Source organism: Pan troglodytes, chromosome 20 (genome assembly GCF_028858775.2).
Source record: "Pan troglodytes isolate AG18354 chromosome 20, NHGRI_mPanTro3-v2.0_pri, whole genome shotgun sequence".
In the NCBI taxonomy this organism is placed as follows: domain Eukaryota; kingdom Metazoa; phylum Chordata; class Mammalia; order Primates; family Hominidae; genus Pan; species Pan troglodytes.
Window position 1 is genome coordinate 50114149 of NC_072418.2, and position 27071 is coordinate 50141219.

A 27071-nucleotide genomic window follows, 5' to 3' on the forward strand; every position below is an offset into this window, starting at 1 on the left:
TGAGTGCCGACATAACACTCAAAAAAATGCTTATTGGCCCCGGGCGTGGTGGCTCATGCCTGTAATCCCAGCACTTTGGGAGGCCTAGGTGGGTGGATCACCTGAGGTCAGGAGTTCAAGACCAGCCTGGCTAACATGGTGAAACCCCGTCTCTACTAAAAATACAAAAATTGACAAGGTGTAGTGGTGGGTGCCTGTAGTCCTAGCTACTAGGGAGGCTGAAGCAGGAGAATCGCTTGAACCCAGGAGGCAGAGCTTGCGGTGAGCCGAGATCCCGCCACTGCATTCCAGCCTAGGCAACAGAGAGAGACTCTGTCTCAAAAATAAAAATAAAAAAAAATAATAAAAGCTCATTGGAGCATTTTGGATTTGGGATTCTTAGATTTGGGATTCTTAGATTTGGGGTGCTCTATCGGTAAGCACAATGCAAATATTTCAAAATCTGAAAATACCCAAAATTCAAACACTTCTGCTCCCTGTCATCCTGTGTAAACAACACTGCAGTGAACATTTATAGGTAATTCATTCAGCGGGTAAGGGTCAGGACCTTTTATAGGGATCCTTAATACCACATTTTTACATGGTTCATTGAGCATTCGTGCTCCCCTCTGCTGTGGGTGAGGGTGCAGGTCCCTCAGCCTTCTTGCTTGGGTTGAGTCATCCTGGTCTTTAATTTGGTAAGCAAAAAATGGCATCTTGTTTTTGAGCTCGTTTCTGAGAAAGTGCACGCTCCTTTTCGCCATCAACAACTTTCATCCGGCGCCTCGGAACCTCTTCAGTAGAGAGTGAGATGCAAATAGCGAGGCACAGCTTCTTTCCCTCTTCTGAGCTGATGCCTGGTGAGGTCATAGACTGGGTTTCATTGCAAAGACGAAAGCGTGGGCAGGACTTTTGGAGCACAAAAAGGGGCATTTCAGAGTAGTCTTCAGGGGCGGCCACTCCAGAGGTGAAGTTTTCTAGAGAAAGAGATGAAAGTACTGTGTGGCTGTGGTGACAGACAGAGGCTTACGAGCCTGCCCTCTAGAGACTGTGAGCTCCGCGTGTGAGGGCAAGGCCTGGGGCTGTCTGGGTCGCTTCTGGGTCCCCAGCACAGCTAGCATAGGGTAGGGGTGGAGGGCGGGTGCTCAGGAAGTGATTTTTGAAGAGTGGATGACTGAATACGTGCACACACATACTTTTAAGTTTCTGGGTTAAAGAGGAAAACAGAATGAGGTAAACAAAGGAAAGTAATGTGGAGGTGAACTGAGCAGATGGCAAGATGCCGTGAATGGTTAGAGGCCAGGAGAGCCAGAATCAGAGTGGCTTCCGTGAAGTGTCCCTGCCTCCTCCCCCAGCCCAGCTATGTCACTCCTCTGAGCTTCACACCTATGGACTGTTCTGCACCCTAGCCCTCAGATGCAACGGTGAAAGTGGGACTCCTATTGGGTTTCCCTGTTGAGGACAGACATGGTGCCCTGTGTATCTGCTGCTGCTTTTTTCTTTTTTTCTTGCTGAGTATTCCATGTGTAGCATGTTTGTAACACTTGATAAGAAACAGAACCATCCCAGATAGCTTGAACACTTTTCAATTCAGTAAGTAACAGACCAGGTCGGCTTTGGATTTCCAGGAGCTTGTGTCACTTTTTTTTCTGAGCCAGGGTCTCGCTTTGTCACCCAGCTAGAGTGCAGTGGTGCAATGTCAGCTCACCACAGCCTCTGCCTCCTGGGTTCAAGCAATTCTCGTACCTCAGCCTCCCAAGTAGCTGGGACTACAGGTGCCTGCCACAACACCCGGCTCATTTTTGTGTTTTTAGCAGAGACGGGGTTTCACCATGTTGGCCAGGCTGGTCTCAAACTCCTGACCTTAGTTGATCTGCTTGCCTTGGCCTCTCAAAGTGCTGGGATTACAGGCGTGAGCCACCGCACCCGGCCTCTGGATTGCCCAGCCTGTGTCACTTTGTCATGAGCCCTTCTCCCCTAGTTATCCTTTATTCTTCAAACAGGCTTCCTGTGTGACATATTTTTTGAGTGCCTGCTATGGGGCAAGCCCTGTGCCAGGTGTTCAGTATAAAGTAGTGACATGGCCTTTGCCCCACAGAGCATAAAAATCTAATGGAGGAGACAAGCCAGTCCTTGTGCTAGTTCGTTTCCACAGGTGAATATAAAACCACAAACTGGGCAGGGCATGGTGGCTCACGCCTGTAATCCCAGCACTTTCAGAGGACAAGGCAGGTGGACAACTTGAGCTCAGGAGTTTGAGACCAGCCTGGGCAACATGGTGAGACCCCGTCTCTACAAAAAATAAAAAATGAACCACCAGGCATGGTGGTGCATGCCTGTAGTCCCAGCTATTTGGGAGGCTGAGGCAGGAGGATCACTTGAGTTCAGGAGGTCCAGGCAGCAATGAGCTGAGATTGTGCTGCTCACTCCAGCCTGGGTGACAGACTGAGGCCATGTCTCAAAAAAAAAAAGAAAAAAATAATCACAAACTGTGAGTAAGGTATCTAAGGGAAAAAACTGTGCTGGGAGTGAATGTCAGGAGACAGGGAGATCTGAGGCAGTATCGTGTCCAGAGCCAACAGCTGAATTAATGGTAATGCAGGTAAATGAGCTACTGTGTGACACAGGTCACCACAGCAAGTGTATCGGCTTTTCTAGGGCGAGTGTGAGCTGGGTTTCTGGACTTTGCTTAAGAGCAGTGACAGACCTGGAAGATATTGCCCCAGGCACTCTTGGGTGCTTTACATGTATTGGTTCATTTAATCTTTAAACCCCACAAGTGCCCTTGGGATTCCCATTTTGCAGAGGAGGCTCACGGTCCTTGTCACTTGCCCAAGGTCACAGTAAGTGGAAGAATAGGGAGTCTAGAGCTGTGCTCTTCGCTGCCGCCCTCCAGTTGGAAAGCTGTCCAGGCCAGGGACAGGCTTTGCAGAGAGAAGATACAGAGGACGGGACAGGCAAATATTCAGAGACTATGAGGACTGAGGTGGTTCTGCCAACTGTGGAGGGCCTGGTCACTTGACAAGGCACCTCATTGCACCTCCCTGAGGCTCTCTCAAAGCCCCTTTTCGAGTTAGGACATTGTTATCTCCTGTGTAGTTTTTGTTGATTGCCCTCTGAAATGCTGTGAGAGGGTAGACCATCCATTCTGCCCTCGCCTGCCCAGCCCAGCACCTGGCACAGTCATTGCTCAGTGTATATTTATTGAATGAACAATCGACTGAATGTCAGGCCCAGGGCTTTGCCTTGGGAAATAGGCTGTTGGATAAGAGGTAGTACTACCATACTTTGCGATTTTTCTGGAAATTTATGTCACCTGGGAGTGGAGCAGATTACCAGGCTGTTTCCAGAGATAGCGACTCTCCATAAAGTGAGCCAACCTTGGGGCTGGGCGCAGTGGCTCACGCCTGTAACCCCAGCACTTTGGGAGGCTGAGGCAGGCGGATCACGAGGTCAGGAATTTGAGACCAGCCTGACCAACATGGTGAAACCCCATCTCTACTAAAAAATATATATATAAATGAGCCGGGCGTAGTGGTGCGTGCCTGTAATCCCAGCTACTCAGGAGGCTGAGGCAGTAGAATCGCTTGCACCTGGGAGGCAGAGGTTGCAGTGAGCAAAGATCGCGCCACTGCACTCCAGCCTGGGTGACAGAGCGAGACTCTGTCTTAAAACGAACAAACAAAAAAAACAAAAGTGAGCCAACCCTGGGGAGGAGTCTACGTTCAGCTGCAGGGAGCCAGGGAATTGGGGCCGAGGTGTCTGGCACAGAAAAGCTTTGGGCCTCTCTCAGGTAAATGAAGTTTTGATATAGATTCAACTCCCCTGCCCCCCACAATTGAACTGTTTTTGGGGGCCAGCAATTAGGGGCTAATTTGTGACAGTGACTTTATTTTCTTCCTATTAAAGTACTGGTTTATTCGGTGGCCTTGGTGATTAGATTTAGGCATAATAGTTAAATGTAATAGAAGTTTATGTAACAAACAGTGATTAATAATGTTGCTGTCCAGATTCCCGTTATAGCGCTAACCTGATGTTATGAACTGAGATTAAATTTAAATTTGAGTGCTTACATTATTTTGTAAAGGTGGTTGTATATTCACATATCCACAGTTTTTTCTATAAATAACATGAAACCGTGCTTGGTTTCTCTTTTCCAAAGTTTGCCTTTTCCATTACATGGGCAAGTCCTGAACCTAAGCCGAGACACTAGCCCATCATCTCCAGCAATGAATGTCATCCCCCCAGACTTCAGCATCCTGAGTTAATTAAAAGGTTCAGATGAAGTTAATCAAGTTTGGAACTCTAATTTTGTGCAGTGTTTTGATACGATTTGATGAGTCATCTTTTGGTAGAGCACCTCTCTATCCCTGACAGTGTTTGATCTTAACGGAACAGTTTTATAATGTGTAAACTGGTGGGAGGTGCTCTTCAGAAATGCAGAGTCAACAGTGGTATGTGTGCGTGTTTGGCTCTTGGGGCGGGGCGGAAAGCAGAACAAAGAGGAGAATTTAATAAGCGAGAACTTGTCAGGGGCTAGGGTCAGTTCTGAGGCTGCTGCCTGTCAAGAACATGGGTTTCTTCCTGCCCCCCTCCACTGCTGCTAACTGGAGTCTGACCTTCGAGAAAGAGTGAAAAAAGACAGCTTCTGTTTGTTTTGCTGCAAATAAGTGGCTGGACTGATTGGCCCCCTTCCCAGAGGCCCTGCAAGGACTTCAGATGTGGTCAGCGAGGTATGTGGACGGTGCCAGCCTGCCGGCCCTCGTCCAGCCGAACTGCACCAGGAACAGGCAAGGGTCCCAGAGAAACAGCGGGGCCAGCTGCTGCTGCCTTTGCTCCTGCTCTTAATGCTGTCCTATTTCTTCCTAAGATGAAGCTGGTTTACTCTCTCAAGATTGATGGGCAAAGTTTTATATGACCACGGTCTCCACTTCTCACCCACTGAACTTACAGCTTGAAATTAACAGAGGCGAGGCCCATCTGGAAAAATGCATTTGACAAAAACTTGATCAAATGGGGGATCCCCTGAGGTGGGTGGCAAAGAACCAGACCACTTGGAATCCTAGGTGCTGTGTCCCTGTATGGACCTGCTGTTTCTTTTGGATTCCATTAGGGTTAAGAAGCACAAATTCTGAAGCTAGATTTGAGTTTACATTCCTGCTCCAGTACTTGGGAGTTACAGTGACCAAGTCATTTAATGTTTCTGAACTTCAGTTTCCTGATCTGTAAAGTAGGATGGGTAGGTTGGGCGTAGTGGGTCATGCCTATAATCCCAGCACTTTGGGAGGCTGAGGCAGGAGGATCACTTAAGGTCAGAAGTTCGAGACCAGCCTGGCCAACATAGTGAAGCCCCGTCACTAGTAAAAATACAAAAGTTATTTGGGCGTGGTTGTGGGCGTCTCCAGCCTGGGTGACAGAGTGAGACTCCATCTCAAAAAAAAAGAAAAACAAAAACAAGTAAATAAATGAATAAAAATAAAGGAATCCAGCCATCTGTTAGTATAGCCAAAGCAGAGGATATTGCATCAAATGTCAAACGCTAGTCCTGTCAGTCACTCCTGAGAGAACAGGGCAACAAGACCCAGAAAGGGTATCAACACTGCCTGAGCAGATGGAGGCAAAGCTGTGCATGGGCTGCTTATAGGGCACAGTCTGAGGCCTTGCAGCAGTCACGTGGAAACTGAGGCTGCCTGCTTTCCAGGTGCAAGGTGATGGACAGTGGCAGGAACCCTGTGCTAGATGACTCTTGTGCGATCTTATTTCTTTGTCACTGGGACACAAGCACCAACTGTCACAAGGGACCAACAAGAGGAGGTGATTTTTTTTTCAGCTGTTACCACAAAGCTTTTCATCTTTTGGTTTGAAAACATAGCTGTGGGAATAGGCAGGGCGCGGTGGCTCACACCTGTAATCCCAGCACTTTGGGAGGCCAAGGCGGGCCGATCACAAGGTCAGGAGATCGAGACCATCCTGGCTAACACGGTGAAACCCCGTCTATACTAAAAATACAAATATTAGCCAGGCGTGGTGATGGCCGCCTGTAGTCCCAGCTACTAGGGAGGCTGAGGCAGGAGAGTGGCGTGAACCCGGGAGGCGGAGCTTGCAGTGAGCCGAGATTGCGCCACTGCACTCCAGCCTGGGCAACAGAGCGAGACTCTGTCTCAAAAAAAAAAAAAGAAAAAGAAAAGAGAGAAAGAAAATATAGCTGTGGGAGCACCGAAGCCCAAAGCGTTATAGTGCCTAGTATGTGTCAGGCACTATACTAAACATTTCACATGGCTTAGCACTCATGTGATCTTCACGATAACCTGTTAAGCGGGTAATTATTATCACCCTTCCTACTGGTTTGTTGTTGTTGTTGTCGTTGTTGTTGTTGTTGTTGTTGTTGTTTTGAGACAGAGTCTTGCTCTGTCACCCAGGCTAGATTGCAGTGGCACGATATCGGCTCACTGCAACCTCTGCCTCCTGGGTTTGAGCGACTCTCCTGCCTCAGGCTCCCGAGTAGCTGGGATTAAAAGCGTCCGCCACTATGCCCAGCTAATTTTTGTATTTTTAGTAGAGATGGGGTTTTATCATCTTGGCCACGCTGGTCTTGAACCCCTGACCTCGTGATCCACCCGCCTTGGCCTCCCAAAGTGCTGGGATTACAGGCATCAGCCACCATGCCCGGCTACTTAAGTTATTTTTTGAGACAGCCTCTCTCTGTAGCCCAGACTGGAGTGCAGCGGTGTGATTTCGGCTCACCGCAACCTCTGAATCCTGGGTTCAAGCAATTCTACTGCCTCAGCCTCCCAAGTACTTGAGATTATAGGCACCCACCACACTTTCGGCTAATTTTCCTATTTTTAGTAGAGATGGGGTTTCACCATGTTGGCCAGGCTGGTCTCAAACTCCTGACCTCAAGTGATCTGCCCACCTTAGCCTCCCAAAGTGCTGGGGTTACAGGCGTGAGCCACTGCACCTGGCCTCCTTTATTTTATGGGACATTTTTTGAAAAGAGGCTTGGTCCAAACAGGCAGTACTTGCCACTTCTGCAGTCATTTCTCTACCCTGCCCCAAAATGGTTACTCAGTTGCATTTATTTACTACAATCGGAATACCAGCAGGACATCTACAAAAGTAGAAGTATTGGGTGGTAGCAGATCAGTGCTCTCTGGCATCCAGATCATCTAGATGGTCACAGCCTTTTTTTTTTTTTTTTTTTTGGAGACAGAGTCTCGCTCTGTCGCCCAGGCTGGAGTGCAGTGGCACAATCTCGGCTCACTGCAACCTCCACCTCCCGGGTTCAAGAGATTCTCCTGCCTCAGCCTCCCGAGTAGCTGAGATTACAGGCACCCACCACCATGCATGGCTAATTTTTTTGGTATTTTTAGTAGAGATGGGGTTTCACTGTGTTGGCCAGGCTGGTCTTGAACTCCTGACCTCAGGTGATCCACCTGCCTCAGCCTCTGAAAGTGCTGGGATTACAGGCATGAGCCACCACACCTGGCCAATTGTTATAGCTTTGAGTTGACTGCCAAGTGTTGAGGTAGCATTGAGGGTTGCAGAAGCTGTGTTCTTGAAAAAGAGAAGAGAGTAACATTCTCAGAAAGCAAACAGTATTCAGAAGAGTCAATGGGTGTTCTGGAGCTTTTTTCTTTTCTTTCTTTTTTTTTTTTTTAAAGAAATTACCAGCTGGGTGCTGTGGCTCACGCCTGTAATTCCAGCACTTTGGGGGGCCAAGGTGGGAGGATCACCTGAGGTCAGGAACTTGAGACCAGGAATTTTTCTATTTTTAGTGAAACCCCGTCTCTACTAAAAATACAAAAAATTAGCTGGGTGTGGCTGCAGGCACCTGTAATCCCCAGTTACTTGGGAGGTTGAGGCAGGAGAATGGCTTGAACCCGGGAGGTGGAGGTTGCATTGAGCCGAGATCACGCCATTGCACTCCAGCCTGGGCAACAGAGCAAGATTGTCTCAAAAAAAAAAAAAAAAAAAAAGAAAAGAAAAAGAAAGAAATTACCTCTTCTCTGATATGCAGAGCCCCGTCTATACTGGACAGGTGGAAGTTACCAGAGAAATACAGGCCAGGGGCCTTTGTCTGACATTGGCACTGAGAAAAGCATAGCCCAGAAGCAGGGTGTGTCTTTTTTTTTTTACCTGGGCATCTGTGGTTTGAGATCTTCTTGGAACACTTTATAACCCATTTCTGAACGTCTCCCAGGCTTCAGTGGAGCCACCTGTTGTAGCTTCTAAAACTGTGTCCTCCTCAGTTGTTCTCCCACCCATTGCCTTCACAGATGCAGAGACCAAGATTCACTCACTCGCCATTGGACCTTTAGCACCCAGGTCTGTCTGGCACAAAGTAAGTGCCAGGCTGGTGGAGTGAATGAATTCTACTTAGAGAATGGTCCTCAACACAGGCTGCTCATTACCAAAACTATTTGGTCTTTTAAAAGTGTGACTCTGATGCTCCAGTCTGGGGTGGGTACCAAATACTTGCATTTTTTAAAGAGCCTCATAGCAACTCCTGGTAGTTTTCAATTTACCTTAATTTTTATGTAGGAACCCTTGTCCTGGTAGAGAGTATAATTTGCTGAATAAGTCTACTTTTTCAATCAACATATATGGAAGAGATATCAATGAAAGAACTGACAAACTGTAAAGCCCCCTCTCCAGGTGTAAAGCACTCAGGGCTTGGGCCTAGAAGCTGATCCATGTCTCTATGTCTGTTCTGAAATAGCCTGTGTGATGTGGGAGAAAGAGTATTGTCCTTAGAGACAAGGCTCGAGACTGGCTGTGCCCTTTCCTTGGGCAGCATGTAGGGAACAAGAATGCCTGCCCACCCGCAGGCAGGTTACCTGTGGACAAGGTGTAGTGGGCAGTTAGAAGGTGTTGGTATGTTAATCAGTCTTTTTTTTTTTTTTTTTTGAGATGGAGTTACGCTCTATCGCACAGGCAAAGTGCAGTGGCGCGATCTCAGCTCACTGCAACCTCCCAGGTTCAAGTGATTCTTCTGCTTCAGCCTCCCAAGTACCTGGGACTATAGGCGTGCGCCACCATGCCTGGCTAATTTATGTATTTTTTTAGTAGAGACGGGGTTTCACCATGTTGCCCAGGCTGGTCTCGAACTTCTGACCTCGTGATCTGCCTGCCTCGGCCTCCTAAAGTGCTGGGATTACAGACGTTACAGACGTGAGCCACCACACCTGGCCAGTCTTTTTTTTTTTTTTTTTTTTTCTGAGATGAAGTCTCGCTCTGTTGCCCAGGCTGGAGTTCAGTGGCACGATCTCGGCTCACTGCAACCTCTGCCTCCCGGGTTCAAGCGATTCTCCTGCCTCAGCCTCCTGAGTAAGTGGGACTACAGGTGCCTGCCACCACGCCTGGCTAATTTTTGTATTTTTAGTAGAGACAGGGTTTCACCATGTTGGCCAGGTTGGTCTCGAACTCCTGACCTCAGATGATCCACCCGCCTTGGCCTCCCAAAATGCTTGGATTACAGGCGTGAGCCACTGCACCCAGCCTAATTAGTCTTTTGCTCCTATTTGTCTTTATTTGGGATAAAAGTTATAGCCTTGTTGGGGTCTTCTTACACAGTAGTTCTGACTCACAGCCATCATCTGAACCTTTCCTCTGGTTCACAACCAAAATTAAACATCCGTTTATGGGGATTGAGATAGTTTTCATAGTAAAGGAAGTTTTGTTTGTAATGACCTTCCTGTTTGATGGGTCTAAGTATATAGCTGGCCCTTCTGGCTAAAGCAGCCTTTAAACTGGTCCTGCCTAGAATGTGTACCTCCCATTCCTTATCATCTCTCTTCTGGGTCCCTTTCCCTTCCCCTTCCCCTTCGCTTCTTCCTTCCCTTTTTTCCTTTTCCTTTCCTTTTTTTCTTCTTTTTTTTTTTTTTGACAGGGTCTCACTCTGTCACCCAGGCTGGAGTGCAGTGATGAGATCTCTGCTCATGTAGCCTTGACCTTCTGGGCTCAAGTGATCTTCTGCCTTGGCCTCCTTAGTAGCTGGGACTACAGGCACCACCATACCTGGCTAAATTTTTTTTTTTTTTTTTTTTTTTGGTAGCAGTGAGGTCTCACTATGTTGCCCAGGATTATCTCAAACTCCTGGGCTCAAGCGATCCTCACGCCTTGGCCCCCCAAAGTGTTGGGATTGCAGATGTGTGCCATCACACTCTGCCTCTTCTGGGTCTTTTTTTTTTTTTTTTTTTTTTTTTTCCAGACGGAGTCTCGCTCTGTTGCCCAGGCTGGAGTGCAGTGGCACGATCTTGGCTCACTGCAACCTCTGCCTCCTGGGTTCAAGCAATTCTCCTGCCTCAGCCTTCCAAGTAGCTGGGATTATAGGTGCCTGGCTAATTTTTTTTATATTTTTAGTAGAGACGGGGTTTCACCATGTTGGTCAGGCTGGTCTCAAACTCCTGACCTCGTGATCCTCCCACCTCGGCCTCCCAAAGTGCTGGGATTACAGGCGTGAGCCACCGCGCCTGGCTTTTTTTTTTTTTTTTTTTAATTTTACTTTTTTGAGACGGAGTCTCACTCTGTCACCCAGGCTAGATTGCAGTGGCACAATCTTGGTTCACTGCAACTTCCGCCTGCTGGATTCAAGTGATTCTCCTGCTTCAATCTCCCAAGTAGCTGGGACTACAGGCACATGTCACCACACCTGGCTAATTTTTGTATTTTTAGTAGAGACGGGGTTTCACTATGTTGGCCAGGCTGGTCTCGAACTCCTGACCTTGTGATCCACCTGCCTCAGCCTCCCAAAGTGCTGGGATTACAGCTGTGAGCCACCGCACCCGGCTCTTCCAGGTCTTAATAGAGCCTTTTTCCTCTACTGAAAGCTTCCACTGCTTTCTGCCCCCTTCAAACTCATATATACTTCATTGAATTGTTTCCTCGGGGAAGCCTTCCTGATACCACCCTACAGAGGGTGTCAGACGCCCTATTATGCTGTCACAGCACTTTTCACAGTAAGGTAAATTGCTTTTATAATTATTGGATTGCCTCTCTGACTATGTTTGTTGAAGAAATAAAAAAAGGTGGCCAGGTGCCATGGCTCACACCTGTAATCCCAGCACTTTGGGAGGCCGAGGCGGGTGGATCACGAGGTCAGGAGTTTGAGACCAGCCTGACCAACATGGTGAAACCCCGTCTCTACTAAATATACAAAAATTAGCCAGGCATGGTGGTTCGTGCCTGTAGTCCTAGCTACTCAGGAGGCTGAGGCAGAAGAATCGCTTGAACCCGGGAGGCAGAGGTTGCAGTGAGCCAAGATTGTGCCATTGCACTCCAGCCTGGGCGACAGTGTGAGCCTCCATCTCCAAAAAAAAAAAAAAAAGTGGCTTTATAACCTGCCTTCTTTTTCTTATTCCCAGTGCTCTTAAAGTTCCGTACAGATAAAGGAAGAGATCCCAGTTCTGATACATATGAGGAAGATTCTGAGTTGTTGCTCCAGATACGAAATGATGTGCTTGACTCACTGGGTATTAGTCCTGACCTGCTTCCTGAGGACTTTGTCAGGTTGGTGTCAGTATTTATCACTGTTTAGTCTGGACAGATAAAGTTTGTTTTCAGGATTTGCCTTAATTTGACGAGCTCTTTTATTAGAAACCCTTCAGAGAGCACCCTGCCACATTCTGCTCGCTCCTGTAGACTTCTGCCTCTCCACTAGAATAGCAATATATAAATAAAGAGGGGACAGATTCTGATTTTTACAATAAGTATCTTATATTCACGTGGTTCGAAATTCAAGGCAATGTAAGATCTGTAAACATTATTCTCTACCTTTTTTCACTTTATGTGATCTTGTTATCTCTTGGGGACATCTCCAGATCAGTACATAGTTTGCTCCCTCTTTTCCACAGCTCCTTAGTATTCTAGCGTGTGAAGCGATGGAGTTTATTGAACCAGTTGCCTGCTCACTCAAGTTGTGTTCAGGCTTTTCTAACTGCGTAACACTGCAGTGTGTGACCTTGTGTCGTACGTGTGCAGGTACAACTGCAGGATAATTAGGAGGAAGGGAGTTGCTGGGTCAGAAGGATGTAATTTATCATTTGGTCAGCATTGCCACCTTGCCTCCATTGGTATCCTATCAATTCATACCCCCAGCAGCAAAACCACCCATGTTCCCAGCATCCTCTCACTTGGACACTCCGTGCTTTCACCTTACGTGACTACCTTTTTGCTCTCATAAACAGGCTTAGGATTTGATTGGAGAAGACCACATAGTGACTAGGTCACAATCTCTCTCTCTCTTTTTTTTTTTTTTTTGAGACAGAGTTTCGCTCTTGTCGCCCAGGCTGGAGTGCAATGGCATAATCTCGACTCACTGCAACTTCTGACGCCTGGGTCCAAGCGATTCTCCTAACTGAGCCTTTTGAGTAGCTGGGATTACAGGTGCCTGCCACCACGCCCAGCTAATTTTTTTTGTATTTTTAGTAGAGATGGGGTTTTCCATGTTGGCCAGGCAGGTCTTGAACTCTTGACCTCAGGTGATCCGCCTACCTTGGCCTCCCAAAGTGCTGAGATTACAGGCGTGAGCCACCACGCGCTCCATCCACATCTCCTTCCAAGCAGCTCTGGGATCATGTACACACCCTAATTCCCTTTCCATGTCTTGAGAGGCTTCCTAAACTCGGCTTTGCAGTGCCTCCAGCTTGTAGCAGTGATAATGATGGCTGCAGTTTACTGAGCAGCTATTATGTACTAGGCATCAGGTAGTAAGTAGCCAACCCAGATCCCACCCCAGGTATCATTACAGTGCTTGCTCTAGTAGCAGCATGCTACCTTGGTTTCTTATCAACAGTAAGGTCTGCCAGAGTCCCTAGTCCTTTCTTTGTTGACTTCCTGCTGGGAACTTCAGGTGAGCAACAGCAAACCCCACTCCATTTAGGGCCAGCAGTGGTCTTTGAAGCACCTGTGGTGCCCTGACCCAAAAAGCCATGATTGTCCTGGTACAGTGGCTCACACCTATAATCCCAGCACTTTGGGAGGTTGAGGCAGGCAGATTGCTTTGAGCTTAGGAGTTTGAGGCCAACCTTGACAACATGGTGAAACCCTGTCTCTACAAAAAATAGAAAAATTAACTGGGCATCGATGACTGGTGCTTGTAGTCTCAGCTACTCTGGAGGCTGAGGCTAGAGCATCGCTTGAGCCCAGGAAAGCAGAGGTTGCAGTGAACCAAGATTGCACCACTGCATTCCAGCCTGGGTGACAGAGAGAGACCGTGTCTCAATACATATAGCGTAAGGCTGGGCGCGGTGGCTCACGCCTGTAATCCCAGCACTTTGGGAGGCCGAGGCAGGCAGATCATGAGGTCAGGAGATTGAGACCATCGTGGCTAACATGGTGAAACCCCATCTCTACTAAAAATACAAAAAATTAGCCAGGTGTGGTGGTGGGCGCCTAAGTCCCAGCTACTCGGGAGGCTGAGGCAGGAGAATGGCGTGAACCCGGGAGGCAGAGGTTGCAGTAAGCTGAGATCACGCCACTGCACTCCAGCCTGGGCGACAGAGCGAGAGGGAGACTCCTTCTCAAAAAAAAAAAAAAAAAAAAGGCAGCAATAGAGTGGCAGTGCCTGAGCACACGAGACTGAGACATGGAAAAGCGGTTTCCCCAAAGAGGGTGGGCAGGGAAGGAACCACTTTGGAGAGAAAACCAGCCAGCAGCTCGTTAGGCTGTGGCTTTCCTCTTCTAGGAAGCAGGGCCTTCAACTCTGCTGGCCGGTGATGCAGAGCCAGACCGTTCATCACTTTGAATGCCCAAATAGTCACTTGGCTGCACACTCACGGCCCAGCACCCAGCCCCAGGTATGCTCAGCGGCTGCCGCTTGCCACTGGCTGACTGGCTGGGATTATTGGAACTGAAGCCCTGCATGACCCAGTCCTTCTTCCTGCTGCGAAGCACAGCAGAGGAAACACTTGCTTCTCACAAACTGGTCATTCCTCCACCAAGAGATGAGTGCCCCAGTGAGCTACCATGAGATCCAAGCCTGTACAGTGTCATCAGCCGCTGACCTCACGGTGCTGATGTTACAAAGGCACCTTGTAAACTGCTGCCTATGTTTAGATGATGGCTTTTTTTTTTTTTGGAGACAGAGTCTCGCTCTGTACCCCAGGCTGGAGTGCGATGGCACGATCTTGGCTCACTGCAAGTTCCCACCTCCCGGGTTCACGCCATTCTCCTGCCTCAGCCTCCCCAGTAGCTGGGATAACAGGCGCCCGCCACCACGCCCAGCTAATTTTTTTTGTATTTTTTAGTAGAGATGTGGTTTCGCTGTGTTAGCCAGGATGGTCTTGATCTCCTGACCTCATGATCTGCCTGCCTCGGCCTCCCAAAGTGTTGGGATTACAAGTGTAAGCCACCACGCCCAGCCTTTTTTTTTTTTTTTTTTTTTAAGATAGGGTCTCTCTCTGTTGCCTAGGCTAGAGTGCAGTGGCACATCATAGCTCACTGCAGCACCAACCTCCTGGGCTCAGGTGATACTCTCACCTCGGCCTCTTGCGTAGTTGGGACTATAGGCGTGTACCACCAAGCCTGCCTAAATTTTTTTTTTTTTTTTTGTATTGACAGGGTCTCACTATGTTCACCAGGCTGTTTCCTATTTTTTAAAGTTATGAACCGCATAACAAGAGAGTATACAAAGCACATCTGCCTGAGTTAAATGATAATTAATACTTATTTATTTTTGTTGTAGAGATGGGGGTCTCACTCTGCTGCCCAGGCTGTTCTCAGACTCCTGGATTCAAGCCATCCTTCTGCCTTGGCTTTCCAAAACTTCTGGGATAGACAGGCGTCAGCCACTTGTATCTCTTTTAATCTGGAATAGCCCTTGGCAAACTGGCTTGCCACCTCTTTTTGTAAATAAAGTTTTATTGGCACACTTACTCATTTATATATTATCTATGGCAGCTTTTGTGCCACAGCAGGGTTAAATAGTTATAACAAAGACCATATGGCCCATAAAGCTGAAAATATTTTATTATCTGGTTCTTTTGTTTGTTTGTTTGTTTGTTTGTTTTTGAGACAAAGTTTCACTTTGTCACCTAGGCTAGAGTGCAGTGGCGTGATCTCGGCTCACTGCAACCTCCACCTCCCGGGTTCAAGTGAATCTCCTGCCTTAGCCTCCTGAGTAGCTGGGATTACGGGCATACGCCACCATGCCCAGCTATTTTTTTTTATTTTTTTATTTTTTTAATTTTTTTTTTGAGATGGAGTCTTACTCTGTCACCCAGGCTAGAGTGCAATGGCCCGATCTCGGCTCACTGCAACCTCCGCCTCTGTGGTCTGTGGTTCAAGTGATTCTTCTGTCTCAACCTCCTGAGTAGCTGGGACTACAGGCGCGTGCCACCACGCCCGGCTAATTTTTGTATTTTTAGTAGAGATGGGGTTTCACCATATTGGCCAGATTGATCTCAAACTCCTGACCTCATGATCCACCCAGCTTGGCCTCCGAAAGTGCTGGGATTACAGGCATGAACCACTGCACCTGGCCTGTTATCTGGTTCCTTTTTTTTTTTTTTTTGAATCAGAGTCTCGCTGTGTCACCCAGGCTGGAGTGCAGTGGCGTGATCTCAGCTTATTGCAACCTCTGCCTCCCGGCTTTAAGTGATTCTTTTGCCTCAGCCTCTGGAGTAGCTGGGACTATAGGCACGTGCCACCACGCCCAGCTAATTTTTGTATTTTTAGTAGAGACGGGGTTTCACCATATTGGCCAGACTGAACTATTCCTCCAACACGGCCAAAATGAGATTCTACCAGCAATAGGAGGAGTTTTTAAAATTATTATTATTGGGAGTCTCTCTCTCACCCAGGCTGGAGTGCAGTGGCGCCATCTCGGCTCACTGCAACCTCCACCTCCTGGGTTCATGCAATTCTTCCGCCTCAGCCTCCCGAGTATCTGGCATTACAGCTGCCCGCCACCACACCCGGCTAATTTTTGTATTTTAGTAGAGACGGGGTTTCACTATGTAGGTCAAGCTGGTCTTGAACTCCTGACCTCAAATGATCCACCCGCCTTGGCCTCCCAAAGTGCTGGGATTACAGATGTGAGCCACCGCGCCCAGCCCTAGTTCTCTATGTATTTTAGAGCTCTGTAGTGGACCTTGATAAGCAGGAAGATGTTACCCCTGGATGAACAAAATGGGAATGTGCTGGTCCTGGCCAGGGCGTAAGGAGCCGGAGGTGCCTTTGGACACAGCTCTTGGGATTGGAATGGATACAGCCTTTTGGGAGGGCATTTTGGCAATACATATGAAAAACTAGCATTGCTATATTTAGAAATTTGTCTTAAGGAATTATTTCGACGCCTGTGTCTTTGTCAAGATGTATGATTACAGTGTTGAACAGCTTAAATGTCCCTCAATAGGTTATAGAACAGAAGAGTAATAGTTGATAATATTTGGGTTTAAAATTATACCTATTTATTTATTTATTTATTTATTTATTTATTGAGACAGTCTTGCCCTGTCACCAGGCTGGAGTGTAGTTGTGCGATCTCAGCTCACTGCAACCTATGCCTCCCAGGTTCAAGCGATTCTTCTGCCTCAACCTCCTGAGTAGCTGGGACTACAGGCTCACCCCACCACACCAAGCTAATTTTTGTATTTTTAGTAGAAACAGGGTTTCACCATGTGGGCCAGGATGATCTCGATCTCTTGACTTTGTGATCCACCCACCTCGACCTCCCAAAGTGCTGGGATTACAGGCATCAGCCACTGAGCCCGCCCTAATTATACCCGTTTAGATTGTGCACTTTTAAAAATGTCTAGAAGGGGCTGGGCGCAGTGGCTCACACCTGTAATCCCAGCACTTTGGGAGGCCGAGGCGGGCGGATCACGAGGTCAAGAGATTGAGACCATCCTGGCCAACATGGTGAAACCCCGTCTCTACTAAAAATTCAGAGTAGCCGGGCGTGGTGGCGGGTGCCTGTAGTCTCAGCTACTCAGGAGGCTGAGGCAGGAAAATGACATGAACCTGGGAGGCGGAGCTTGCAGTAAGCCGAGATCACGCCACTGCACTCCAGCCTGGGTGACAGAGTGAGACTCCGTCTCAAAAAAAGTCTAGAAGGATGTGCACCACACTGGGGAGATTGGAGGTAGTTCTGTAGGGAGGCTTTCCCTTTCTCTTGTCTGTGTTCCAGTTTGCTTGGTGAGCACACAGCATTGTGTTCAGGAGTAGGAGCTGGCAGAGCACACTTCCTTTGGGGAAGTTGTGGAATTAAGTGATTTGCTTACTAGGATGGGTAACTTGGAGGGGCAGGTGACTGTGTCATCTAAAATTTTTCCTCTGGATGCCCCATCCTGGCCCAGAAGGGCTGGTTTCTATGTGGGTTGTGAAGACTTTTTCTGCCCTCATACTTTAATTTCACGCCTCAAATTTCCCTTGCTTCCTACATGTTAACACAGGCCTGCTCCCTGACATTTGTCTGGGAATAGCATATAGAACCCACTGGCCATTATGGGTAAGAAGAGAATTGCGAGAATGTGACCAGGGCACTGAAACATCTGATATCTCTAGGACAGATATAGGAAGCACAGATATAGTCTTTCCTTTAACTTATAAAGGTAAAAATAAAAGTATTGTGAAAGAATTTCTGCTTGCCAAAGTTCAAAGGTCTTTTCCAACCACTTATGAATCCCTGGCTCAGATTTCATTTTCACGCCTAGATGCCAGCATTAACACTGCTGTCTGAATCGGGCCCTCCTGCTAGAAGTTGTTTTTATTCAGGAGAGCCTACTACTGAATTTCTCCAGATGTCATGGTCACAATTCTGTTCCCAGTGCTCCATTTTCCTTGTCTTCCTCTCTTTTAGGTACTGCTTCTCCGAGATGGCCCCAGTGTGTGCGGTGGTTGGAGGGATTTTGGCACAGGAAATTGTGAAGGTAAAACATCACTGTGGAGCAGAAAATTGTTAACCATGACTTTGTATATGTGCTGACAGAGAGAATGGAAACTGTCTTAGACAGCTGCCTGCTTTCTCTCACCCCATTCATCTTTGTTTCATGCCCTCCCCATTTCCACCTCATCCCATTTTCTCTGGCCCATCCAGGTGCCATTCAGCAAATGACCTTGGAGTGCCTGCTCTGTGCTTAGCTCACAGTTGGCCTTAGTGCCTCGAAGGTGTGATCTGCTCTCCCCTAACTGTATTAGTTATCCAGTGCCTGTTGTATTGGTCAGGGATTCTGCTTCTCATAGCTTTATAAGTGAGTACTATCATGATCCCCACTTAAGAGGAAGACACTTAGGCCCATGAAAGGGACTCCAGAACCTGTGCTCTTAACCTCTGTACAGTTTATCTCTATTCATCACCATGACATCAAAGCCCTCCTTTTTTTTTTTTTGAGATGGAGTCTCGTTCTGTCCCCCAGGCTGGAGTGCAGTGGCACGATCTCAGATCACTGCAAGCTCCACCTCCCAGGTTCACGCCATTCTCCTACCTTAGCCTTCCAAGTAGCTGGGACTACAGGCACCTGCCACCACGCCCAGCTAATTTTTTTGTATTTTTAGTAGAGACAGGGTTTCACTGTGTTAGCCAGGATGGTCTGGATCTCCTGACATCGTGATCTGCCCGCCTCAGCCTCTCAAAGTGCTGGGATTACAGGCATGAGCCACTGTACCCAGCCGCACCCCCCCCCTTTTTTTTTTTTTTTTTGAGACAGAATCTCACTTTGTCTCTCAGACTGGAGTGCAGTGGCATGATCTTGACTCACTGCAACCTCCGCCTCCTGGGTTCAAGCGATTCTCCTGCCTCAGCCTCCCGAGCAGCTGAGAGTACAGGTTCCCGCCACCACACCAGGCTAATTTTTGTATTTTTAGTAGTTCACCATATTGGCCAGGCTGGTCTCGAACTCCTGACCTTGTGATCCTCCCACCTCAGCCTCCCAAAGTGCTGGGATTATAGGTGTGAGCCACCGCACCCGGCCAAGCCCCCGTCTTTTTAACCACACACTGTAGGTATTTGTAGAGAAATCAGTTTCTGTGTCCCCATGAACACACCAGGAGCCCCTCAAGGCTCTGTACAGGATGACCCGTGACCCTGTTAGGTAGGTGTTAGTGTCTCTCTCAGAAGGGAAGCATCTCATACAGTGTCACATAACCAGTAACTAGCACAGCCTTTTGAGGGTCTTCTGGAACATTTGGATTGCTAAAACTATACCATACCCCCAAATATATTGTACATTCTTTGCAGACTTTGCTATTTGCCCGAAGATGTTAAATTTGCCTTTTGCAGGTTCTTGGCTGCCTTAGTGGACTCCAGTGAGGCTTTTTCCTTCTTTCTTATGGAGCAGAGTCGTGCCTGGTTAAATGATTGGCCATGTCCATGTACATGTCAAGTTTAGCTTAGGAGGACAATTTGGAGGCCCAGCCCTTAACACTTTGTCTTGGGGTCTGTAAATTCTGGAGACATTTGGCTCAATTTGTTAGTCACACCATTTTCCTAAGGCTACTTTTTTTTTTGTCTATTTTTTCTGATCCTTCTCTCTGGTCTAAATTCTTCCTTTGATCAAATCTAACTTTCTTCTATGTGATGGGCACTGAGGAGATATTTGGAGGGGGAAGAAAAGTGTGCAATGGCCATACCTCTTTCCTTGCTCACATTTTATACATAGCCCAGAGTGATGTGAAAATTACAATTTATATGCCCAATCTGAGAAGAGGGTAATGGCCACCCAGAGGATTGTTTGAGCAGGATTCTGAGGCTCCCTGTAGACAAACTGCAGGAAAGAGTGCAGCAATGGGAATGTTCTAAGTGGGGAATGGGAATGTACATATTTTTGTAGCCCAAAATGATGACACCACCAATAATAGACAAGACTTACTGAAAGCCCACTGTCTGCCACACAAAGACAGTGTTTTTTACGTGGATACTCATTTCATCTCCCACCGGCCCTATGAGGTAGGAACTCCTGTGATCCCTGGTTTATAAAAGAGAGACTAAGGTGCAGGAAAGAAGATGCTTGCCCAGGCTAGTGAGTGTGGTGCCAGGATGTGGGCCCAGGCAGTCTGGTTTCTGAGCCTGTCCTCTTCACCACGGGGCAGTCATGCATCAGGTGTTGCCTTCAATGGCACCATCATGTAGAGACTGCATGGATCCCAGGGCCGCTGCCCTTGCATTGTCAGCCTCACTTCTGCACATCCCATTGAGGGGCTCCCCCTAAATTTTTCATGTGGGATGGAGACTGGAGGTTGGGGCAGGTAGCCTTGACCCCATTGTTGGTGGTAGTTTCTCACATCCCCATCCTCACACAGCCCCCTCCTTCCTGCCTGCTGGAGACAGCTGGTGCCCAGCATCTTGTTTCTGTTTATCCCAGATAGCCAGAGTACTCTGCATTCTTGGTTGCTGGGTGTGTTTGGAATCTCCTCCTACCCCATCTTGCTTGGGAAGCACTTTACCTTTTGCCCCATGTTCACCCCATGCCCTGCTCTCATCCCCAGTACTCCTTCATACTTATTACTGGTCAGCCTTCAGCCAGCTGGCAGGCGGGGCCTGCAGTCCAAGGGCCTCAGACTCACCTTTCTCTCCTGAGGCACTGTCTGAGCACCTATGGAAAGCTTACACTAGGAGATGGGTCAAGCGCAAGTCTGCTCCTTTGGAATCATCTTTTGCGTCTTTCCTTTCTTACGTCCTTCTAGATACCCTATTTTATATCCATGTCTACTTCCTTGGGTTTAAAGCAGTTTTCCTTTCTCTCCATCCCCACCGTCCACGGCAGGTCTCCCTGTTTATGGTAAGAGAGGTGATAGTGAAAGCAGCAGCCATCCCAGGTTCATGGTAAAACACGTCCCATCTTCTGTATCTTGGGTTTGAGGGTCTAAGAGTTCCACCTGTGTACTGTTGGGCCCTTCCACCTGGCTAGGTTGGTGGCATCCCCAGTATTGGTAAAGGACTCCTGGCCCTATTATTATTAATAGCAGCTCCTACTTACTAAGAATTTACTACGTGCTCGGCACTTTACAAGCCTAGTCACATTTCATTCTCACCAAAACTCTAGCAGGCAGGTGCTTTTTATTTGCCTATTTGCCCAGAGAAGCAAACTTCTTTCTGATCCAAGCTCCATGTGGACAGAGACCTTCTCAGAATCCTTAATGTCTAGCTGAATACCTGGCATAGAGTAGATGCTTAATAAATGTTCCCTTGACTGGGTGCAGTAGCTCATGCCTGTAATTCCAGCACTTTGGGAGGATTGCTTGAACCTAGAAGTTCAAGACCAGCTTGGGCAACATGAGGAGACCTCATCTCTACAAAAGTCCCAGCTACTCGAGAGGGTGTGGGAGGATATCTGGAGCTGGGGAGACGGAGGTTGCAGTAAGCCGAGAATGTGCCTCCCACCTGGGCAGCAGAACAAGATCCTGTCTCAAAAAATTAAAAACATTTACAAATAAATAAAATTTCCCTGGAAAAATGGCTGACTAACACTATTTGTATATGGTAGATGTGATTGTCCCCATTTTATGGATGAGGAAATGGAAAGGGTTTGGTGCTGAGTTTGAAGAGGAGCAGTTCAGGATGTGTAGCCCCACCTTCCTCATGAATGATGGGACGGTGCTCCTGGGAACCGTTAAACCCTGCCCTGGCAGCTTGCCTAGGTGATGTCTTCCTCTTTAAATGGTAGCTTGTGGTGAAATTTCAATCCTTTCTGGGTTAAGGACCTGTTTGAAAATTTGTGACAATTGTGAACCCTTTCTCAGAAAGATGTATGTGCATACAAGACTCAGTATGTTGTTTCGGGGGCTGACCCTGCCTCAAAAGACAGGGCCACGTGCTCACTCTCCTTACCACCCCCACTCCTCTCTCTCGCTCTCTGTTGCCCAGGCTGGAGTACAGTGGCGCCATCACAGCTCACTGCAGACTTGATTTCCCTGGACTTAAGTGATCCTCCCACCTCAGCTTCCTGAGGCACTGAGACTATAAGCACACGCCACCACATCCAACTAATTTTTTTTATTTTTTGTAGATATGGGGTTTTGCCGTGTTGCCCAGGCTGGTCTCGAACTCCTGGGCTCAAGTGATTCTCCCGCCTTGGCCTCCCTAAGTGCTGGGATTACAGGTGTGAGCCATTAAGCCCAGCCCTGTTCTTGTATTTTAAAGTGCTCTGTCTGGTAACCCCACAAGATAATCACCATTGCCATTGCTAATTAAGCATTGTCCAGGCCCTCTGGATCCCAGCCCTGACCCCCTGTGGAAGACTAGCGACTTTATGTCCTCATGGAATAGCCCCCTTCTGCATCAGTGTGTTCCTTGATTAAATGTGTCCCCTTAGGTGATAAAGGCCACAGCCTAAGAACTGCCACCTTTCTCAGTTGAATAGTCATGAATAATTATTTCTGCTGTTTGCCCAATGGTGGTGCAACACAGTGTTAGTCATTGTTTTAGTTTTAAGGTGTTTTTTTGTTTGTTTTTTGTTTTGAGACAGGGTCTCACTCTGTTGCCCAGGCTGGAGTATAGTGGCACTATTACAGCTCACTGCAGCCTCAATCTCCCAGGCTCAAGCGATCCTCCCACCTCAGCCTCCCGAGTAGCTGGCACCTTGGGCATGAATCACCATACCTGGCTAATTTATGTCATTTTTCTTTTTCTCTTTTTTTTTGAGACAGAGTCTCACTGTGTCACCCAGGCTGGAGTGCGGTGGCGCAATCTCAGTTTACTGCAACCTCTGCCTCCTGGGCTCAAGCAATTCTCCTGCCTCAGCCTCCCGAGTAGCATACCACCATACTCGGCTAATTTTTGTATTTTTAGTAGAGACAGGTTTCACCGTGTTGGCCAGGCTGGTCTCCAACTCCCAACCTCAGATGATCCTCCCACTTCAGCCTCCCAGAGTGCTGGGATTACAGGCGTGAGCCACTGCGCCCCACCTATTATAGTTTTCATATAGACGGGATCTCACCATGTTGCACAGACTGGTCTTGAATTCCTGGGCTCAAGTGATTCTCCCACCTCAGCCTCCCAAAGTGCTGGGATTACAGGTGTGAGTGTGCCTGGCCCTGGCCTGTTTTACATTTTTGAGATACATAGTTTAACCCAGGCAAATACATTTCTTAATCTCATGTTAGGAAAATAAGGTAATGTTTGGAGAGGTTAAATAATCTCCCCATGGACACACAGCTTGTAAGGGACAGAGCAAGGAGATAGGACAATCAAAATTGTCTCCAGACATTGCCAAATAGCCCTTTGGGAGCAAAATCGACCCCAGTTAAGAACCACTGCCCTAGACTGCTTTTAGAATTTTTTTTTTTCCCTCTATTCCTCTTAAAGCACTTGAGCTAAACCCTCTTTTCATTTTTCTCCCCAGGCCCTGTCTCAGCGGGACCCTCCTCACAACAACTTCTTCTTCTTCGATGGCATGAAGGGGAATGGGATTGTGGAGTGCCTTGGCCCCAAGTGAACTCAAGATTTGGCAGCCCCAGAGATGCCAACTGCAGCATGCCCGCCTGTATTCCCTGTCCCCTTCCTTCATGAAGGCATCTCCAGGCAAGGAAAACTGAAGTCATTGGCCTGATACAAAACATTTCCTGCAACAAAGGAGGTGGTGCCGACGTGCTGCTTCCCATCACCAGCAGCCGCTCGACAAGGGGCGCAGGGTGGCTGTCTTTGTTCCAGCACTGTTCAGGCTGCCTGTCATCCCGGGCCTGCCAGCTCCCCTGAGTGATGAGCACTTCCAAGCACCCCTCTGCCCTTTCTCTGTCCTTATGCTGTCCCGGCCTCGCCAGCCCTCTGGGGCATTGTGGGAGATGCCTGCCAGGAATGAGCACGCTCTGTTGCTCGGGAGCCTCTTGCCACCTTCTTGGACTTATTCCCCACCTGATATCTTATAGAGAAAAGTGTGAATTCAGGTGGAGAGTAGGCCCAGGCCCCATGAGGCACCAGTGGAAGCACAGCTCCAAGTTCAGACAGGTGCCCTTAGAGAGGAAAACCATGACAGGCAAATGCATTTCCTCTGGAGTTTGAGACCCTGACAAACAACAGGTGGCATCTGGTGTGCTGTTCTTGAGTTTTCGTTTAGGATTAGTTGAGTTCCAGCTGGGTTTTGGGAGAAAGGAGATGCTACCAAGTCTTGGATGTTAGGGCGAGACCCTGCAAGTTGAGTATTAGAGAGCTTGTCTTTCAAGGCAGGTTCCTGGGGCTTCAGGGCTAGGAGGGAGGAGCCTGCCCTTTTAACAGAACCCCAGTCACATGCGGCCCAAGTCACTCAGAGGCTGTTGCATTTCAGGGCTGTGTTGGTCCTTTGTTTACCTCCTAAACCACAGCTGTTTGTGTTTCACATATGTTGTGAATTTTCCTTGGTTCTTTTTAAAGGAATGATAATAAAGTTACTTGCTTTAGGATTTGCTTGTTTTTCTTCCACTTCAGAAGCTTCTGAGAGGGAATGGGATGATCCTACCAGTTGCCTTTTCAGACCTGAGGCTCTAACTCAAGAGATTCCTCCTCTCTCTCACCATTCCTGCCACCATTTTTTCTGGGTGATGCAGCAAGAGTTAAATTGTTCACATTCTAGAATGTGTAGAAGCTTCTGGCTCCAGTTGTCTGATGGATAATTCAGCTAAATAGTGGCTATTTTCAGTGGCAAGAATTATAATAATAAAGGGAAGTCAAAAGTGATGCTTCATATGCCCCCAAGTCCCACAGCCGCTACGGGTCAGAGCTTTTATTGGAAGACCAGGTTTGCCTTGATGCAGCTAAAGTGCGTTCCAGTTCACCCCACTCTTGCTTGTGTTTCTTCTTTATGTAAATTGTGTGGTGTTTCAATAAATCAGTCTCTTTCCTATTCTGATCCTGCAGCAGTTAGTCGGGGAGAAAAGTGGTCTTCACTACAGAAGGGCCTCTGTTCCTCAACCCTGCATCACCTGCTCCCACCGGAGGTGAGACAGGGGCTGCATTTCGGAAAGGATCCATGTCTGGCCACCTTTAGTGCAAGTCAGTGGCGTCAGGGTCAGCAGTTACATTGCTGCATGAATTTCACATGGTCTTTAAATTCTGAGCTAATTATACTCTTGACTGTAATGTGCAGCCTTGGTCACAAGGGGGAGCAGGTGGGTCTGGATTGATAAAAACAAAATTGTAGAATCGTCCCGGAAGCTTCAAACTTTTCCACCCTGTACCTCTAACGGCGGAGATTAAGTCACCCAGAGGACCCCTCAGGAATCGAGGGGAAAGCTGCCAGCCCCAGGCAAGAAATGTCTAGTTTCTACAAATTTCATAAACTGCCACATGATGTTTGTATTAATCATAAAAATGAAGAAAAAAAGGCCAGGCGTGGTGGCTCACGCCTGTAATCCCAACATTTTGGGAGGCTGAGGCGGACGAATCACGAGGTCAGGAGTTTGAGAGCAGCCAGGCCAACATGGTGAAACCCTGTTGGTTTCACTATGGTGTCTACTAAAACTACAAAAATTAGCCGGGTATGGTGGCGGGTGCCTGTAATCTCAGCTACTGGGGGAGGCCGAGACAGGAGAATCACTTGAACCTGGGAGGCGGAGGTCGCAATGAGCCGAGGTCGCACCACTGCACTCCAGCCCGGGTAACAATGTGACACTCCATCTCAAAATCTGCAGTTAGTCAGGCATGGTAGGAGGCTGTGGAGGGAGAAGCACTTCAGCCCAAGAGTTCGTGACCAACTTGGGAAACAAAGCAAGACCCCATCTCCACAAAAAAAGAAATAGCTGAGCGTAGTGGCTTGTGCCTGTGGTCACAGCTGCTTGGGAGACTGGGGCAGGAGGATCACTTGAGCCCAGGAGTTTGAGGCTGAAATGACCTGGATTTCACCACTGCACTGAAGCCTGGGTGAAAGAGCGAGACACTGTCTCGAAAAAAAAATCCCAGCACTTTGGGAGGCCGAGGCGGGCGGATCGCGAGGTCAGGAGTTCAACACCAGCCTGACCAACATAGTGAAACCCCGTCTCGACTAAAAAAAAAAATACAAAAACTAGCTGGGCATGGTGGCGCATGGCTGTAATCCAGCTACTCAGGAGGCTGAGGCAGAAGAATCGCTTGCACCTGGGAGGCGGAGGTTGCAGTGAGCCGAGATCGTGCCACTGCACTCCAGCCTGGGCAACAGAGCGAGACTCCATCTCAAAAAAAAAAAAAAGTTATCTTGACATATGTTCTATTAGCTCATTACAGGTGTGGAAGAGATGGCTTAGGTTGCAGGTGGTAAGTTTAATGATAACAGCTAATGGTCATTATACCCATGCAGCCTGCCTGGTACTTTTCAGAATCCTTGTTCTTTGAGTTGGAATCCCCACAGCAACCCCATGGGGATAGATGCTGTTCTCCTACACATACTGGAGATAAGGAAACAGCCTCACTTCACAAGCAAGGGAGAGATGGAAATGGCGCTGACTGGGAAAGCTGCAATGCGGGGTACTCAGTAGAGATTCATGTAGTGGCACGGCTTGTTTGTTCAGTGAGAAGAAGATTTTGGGCTTCCCTTCACAAGTCCCTGAGACCCAGTAGTCACTGGAAAACATCATGTTGGCCTTCATAAAAGAGGGCCTTCAACTAGGTCCAAAAGGGTGGGTGGATTTGGTTCCTAAGCTTGTAAAATATTCAAGCAATATACAAGCATAAAGAGAAGATTCCTCTCCGCTGCAGGGCACAGCCTGTCAGCACAATGTTGGCCACATAATAAGAGCAACTGACTTCACAGCTAAACTGCATTTTGGAGAGAAATATGAGATGCTTTTTGGACATGTTAGCTGTATCCACTTTCTTTTTTTCTTTTTCTTTTCTTTTTTTTTTTTAATAGACGGAGTCTTGCTCTGTCACCCAGGCTAGAGTGCAGTGGTGCGATCTCGGCTCACTGCAACCTCCACCTCCTGGTTTCAAGCAATTCTCCTGCCTCAGCCTCCCAAGTAGCTGGGATTACAGGCCCCCGCCACCATGCCCAGCTAATTTTTGTACTTTTAGTAGACAGGCTTTCACCATGTTGGCCTGGCTGCTCTCGAACTCCTGACCTGAAGTAATCCACCTGCCTCGGCACCCAAAATCCTGGGATTATAGGTGTAAGCCACAGCGCCCAGCCTAGCTGTATCCACTTTCATATCCACTCCCCGGAGGTCACCCCTGTTAACTGTTGAGAGTGAATCCTTCCAGACTGCCATGT

General features: G+C 47.9%; 1 protein-coding gene across 4 annotated transcripts in view; it reads left to right on the forward strand.

The window, feature by feature from the left end:
- SAE1 (SUMO1 activating enzyme subunit 1) overlaps positions 1–24294 on the forward strand; it is a 79130-nt gene extending 54836 nt beyond the window's left edge. For 3 of the 4 annotated variants that reach the window (XR_010153485.1, NM_001246619.1, XM_016946900.4), the window contains 3 exon segments: positions 11346–11490; positions 17783–17852; positions 23262–24294. Coding sequence is in view for 3 of the 4 variants with exons in the window: in NM_001246619.1 (NP_001233548.1) it covers positions 11346–11490; positions 17783–17852; positions 23262–23354 (308 nt within the window). In the remaining variant the exon portion in view is untranslated. 4 annotated transcript variants of the gene reach the window in all.
- Positions 24295–27071: the final 2777 nt, after the last annotated feature.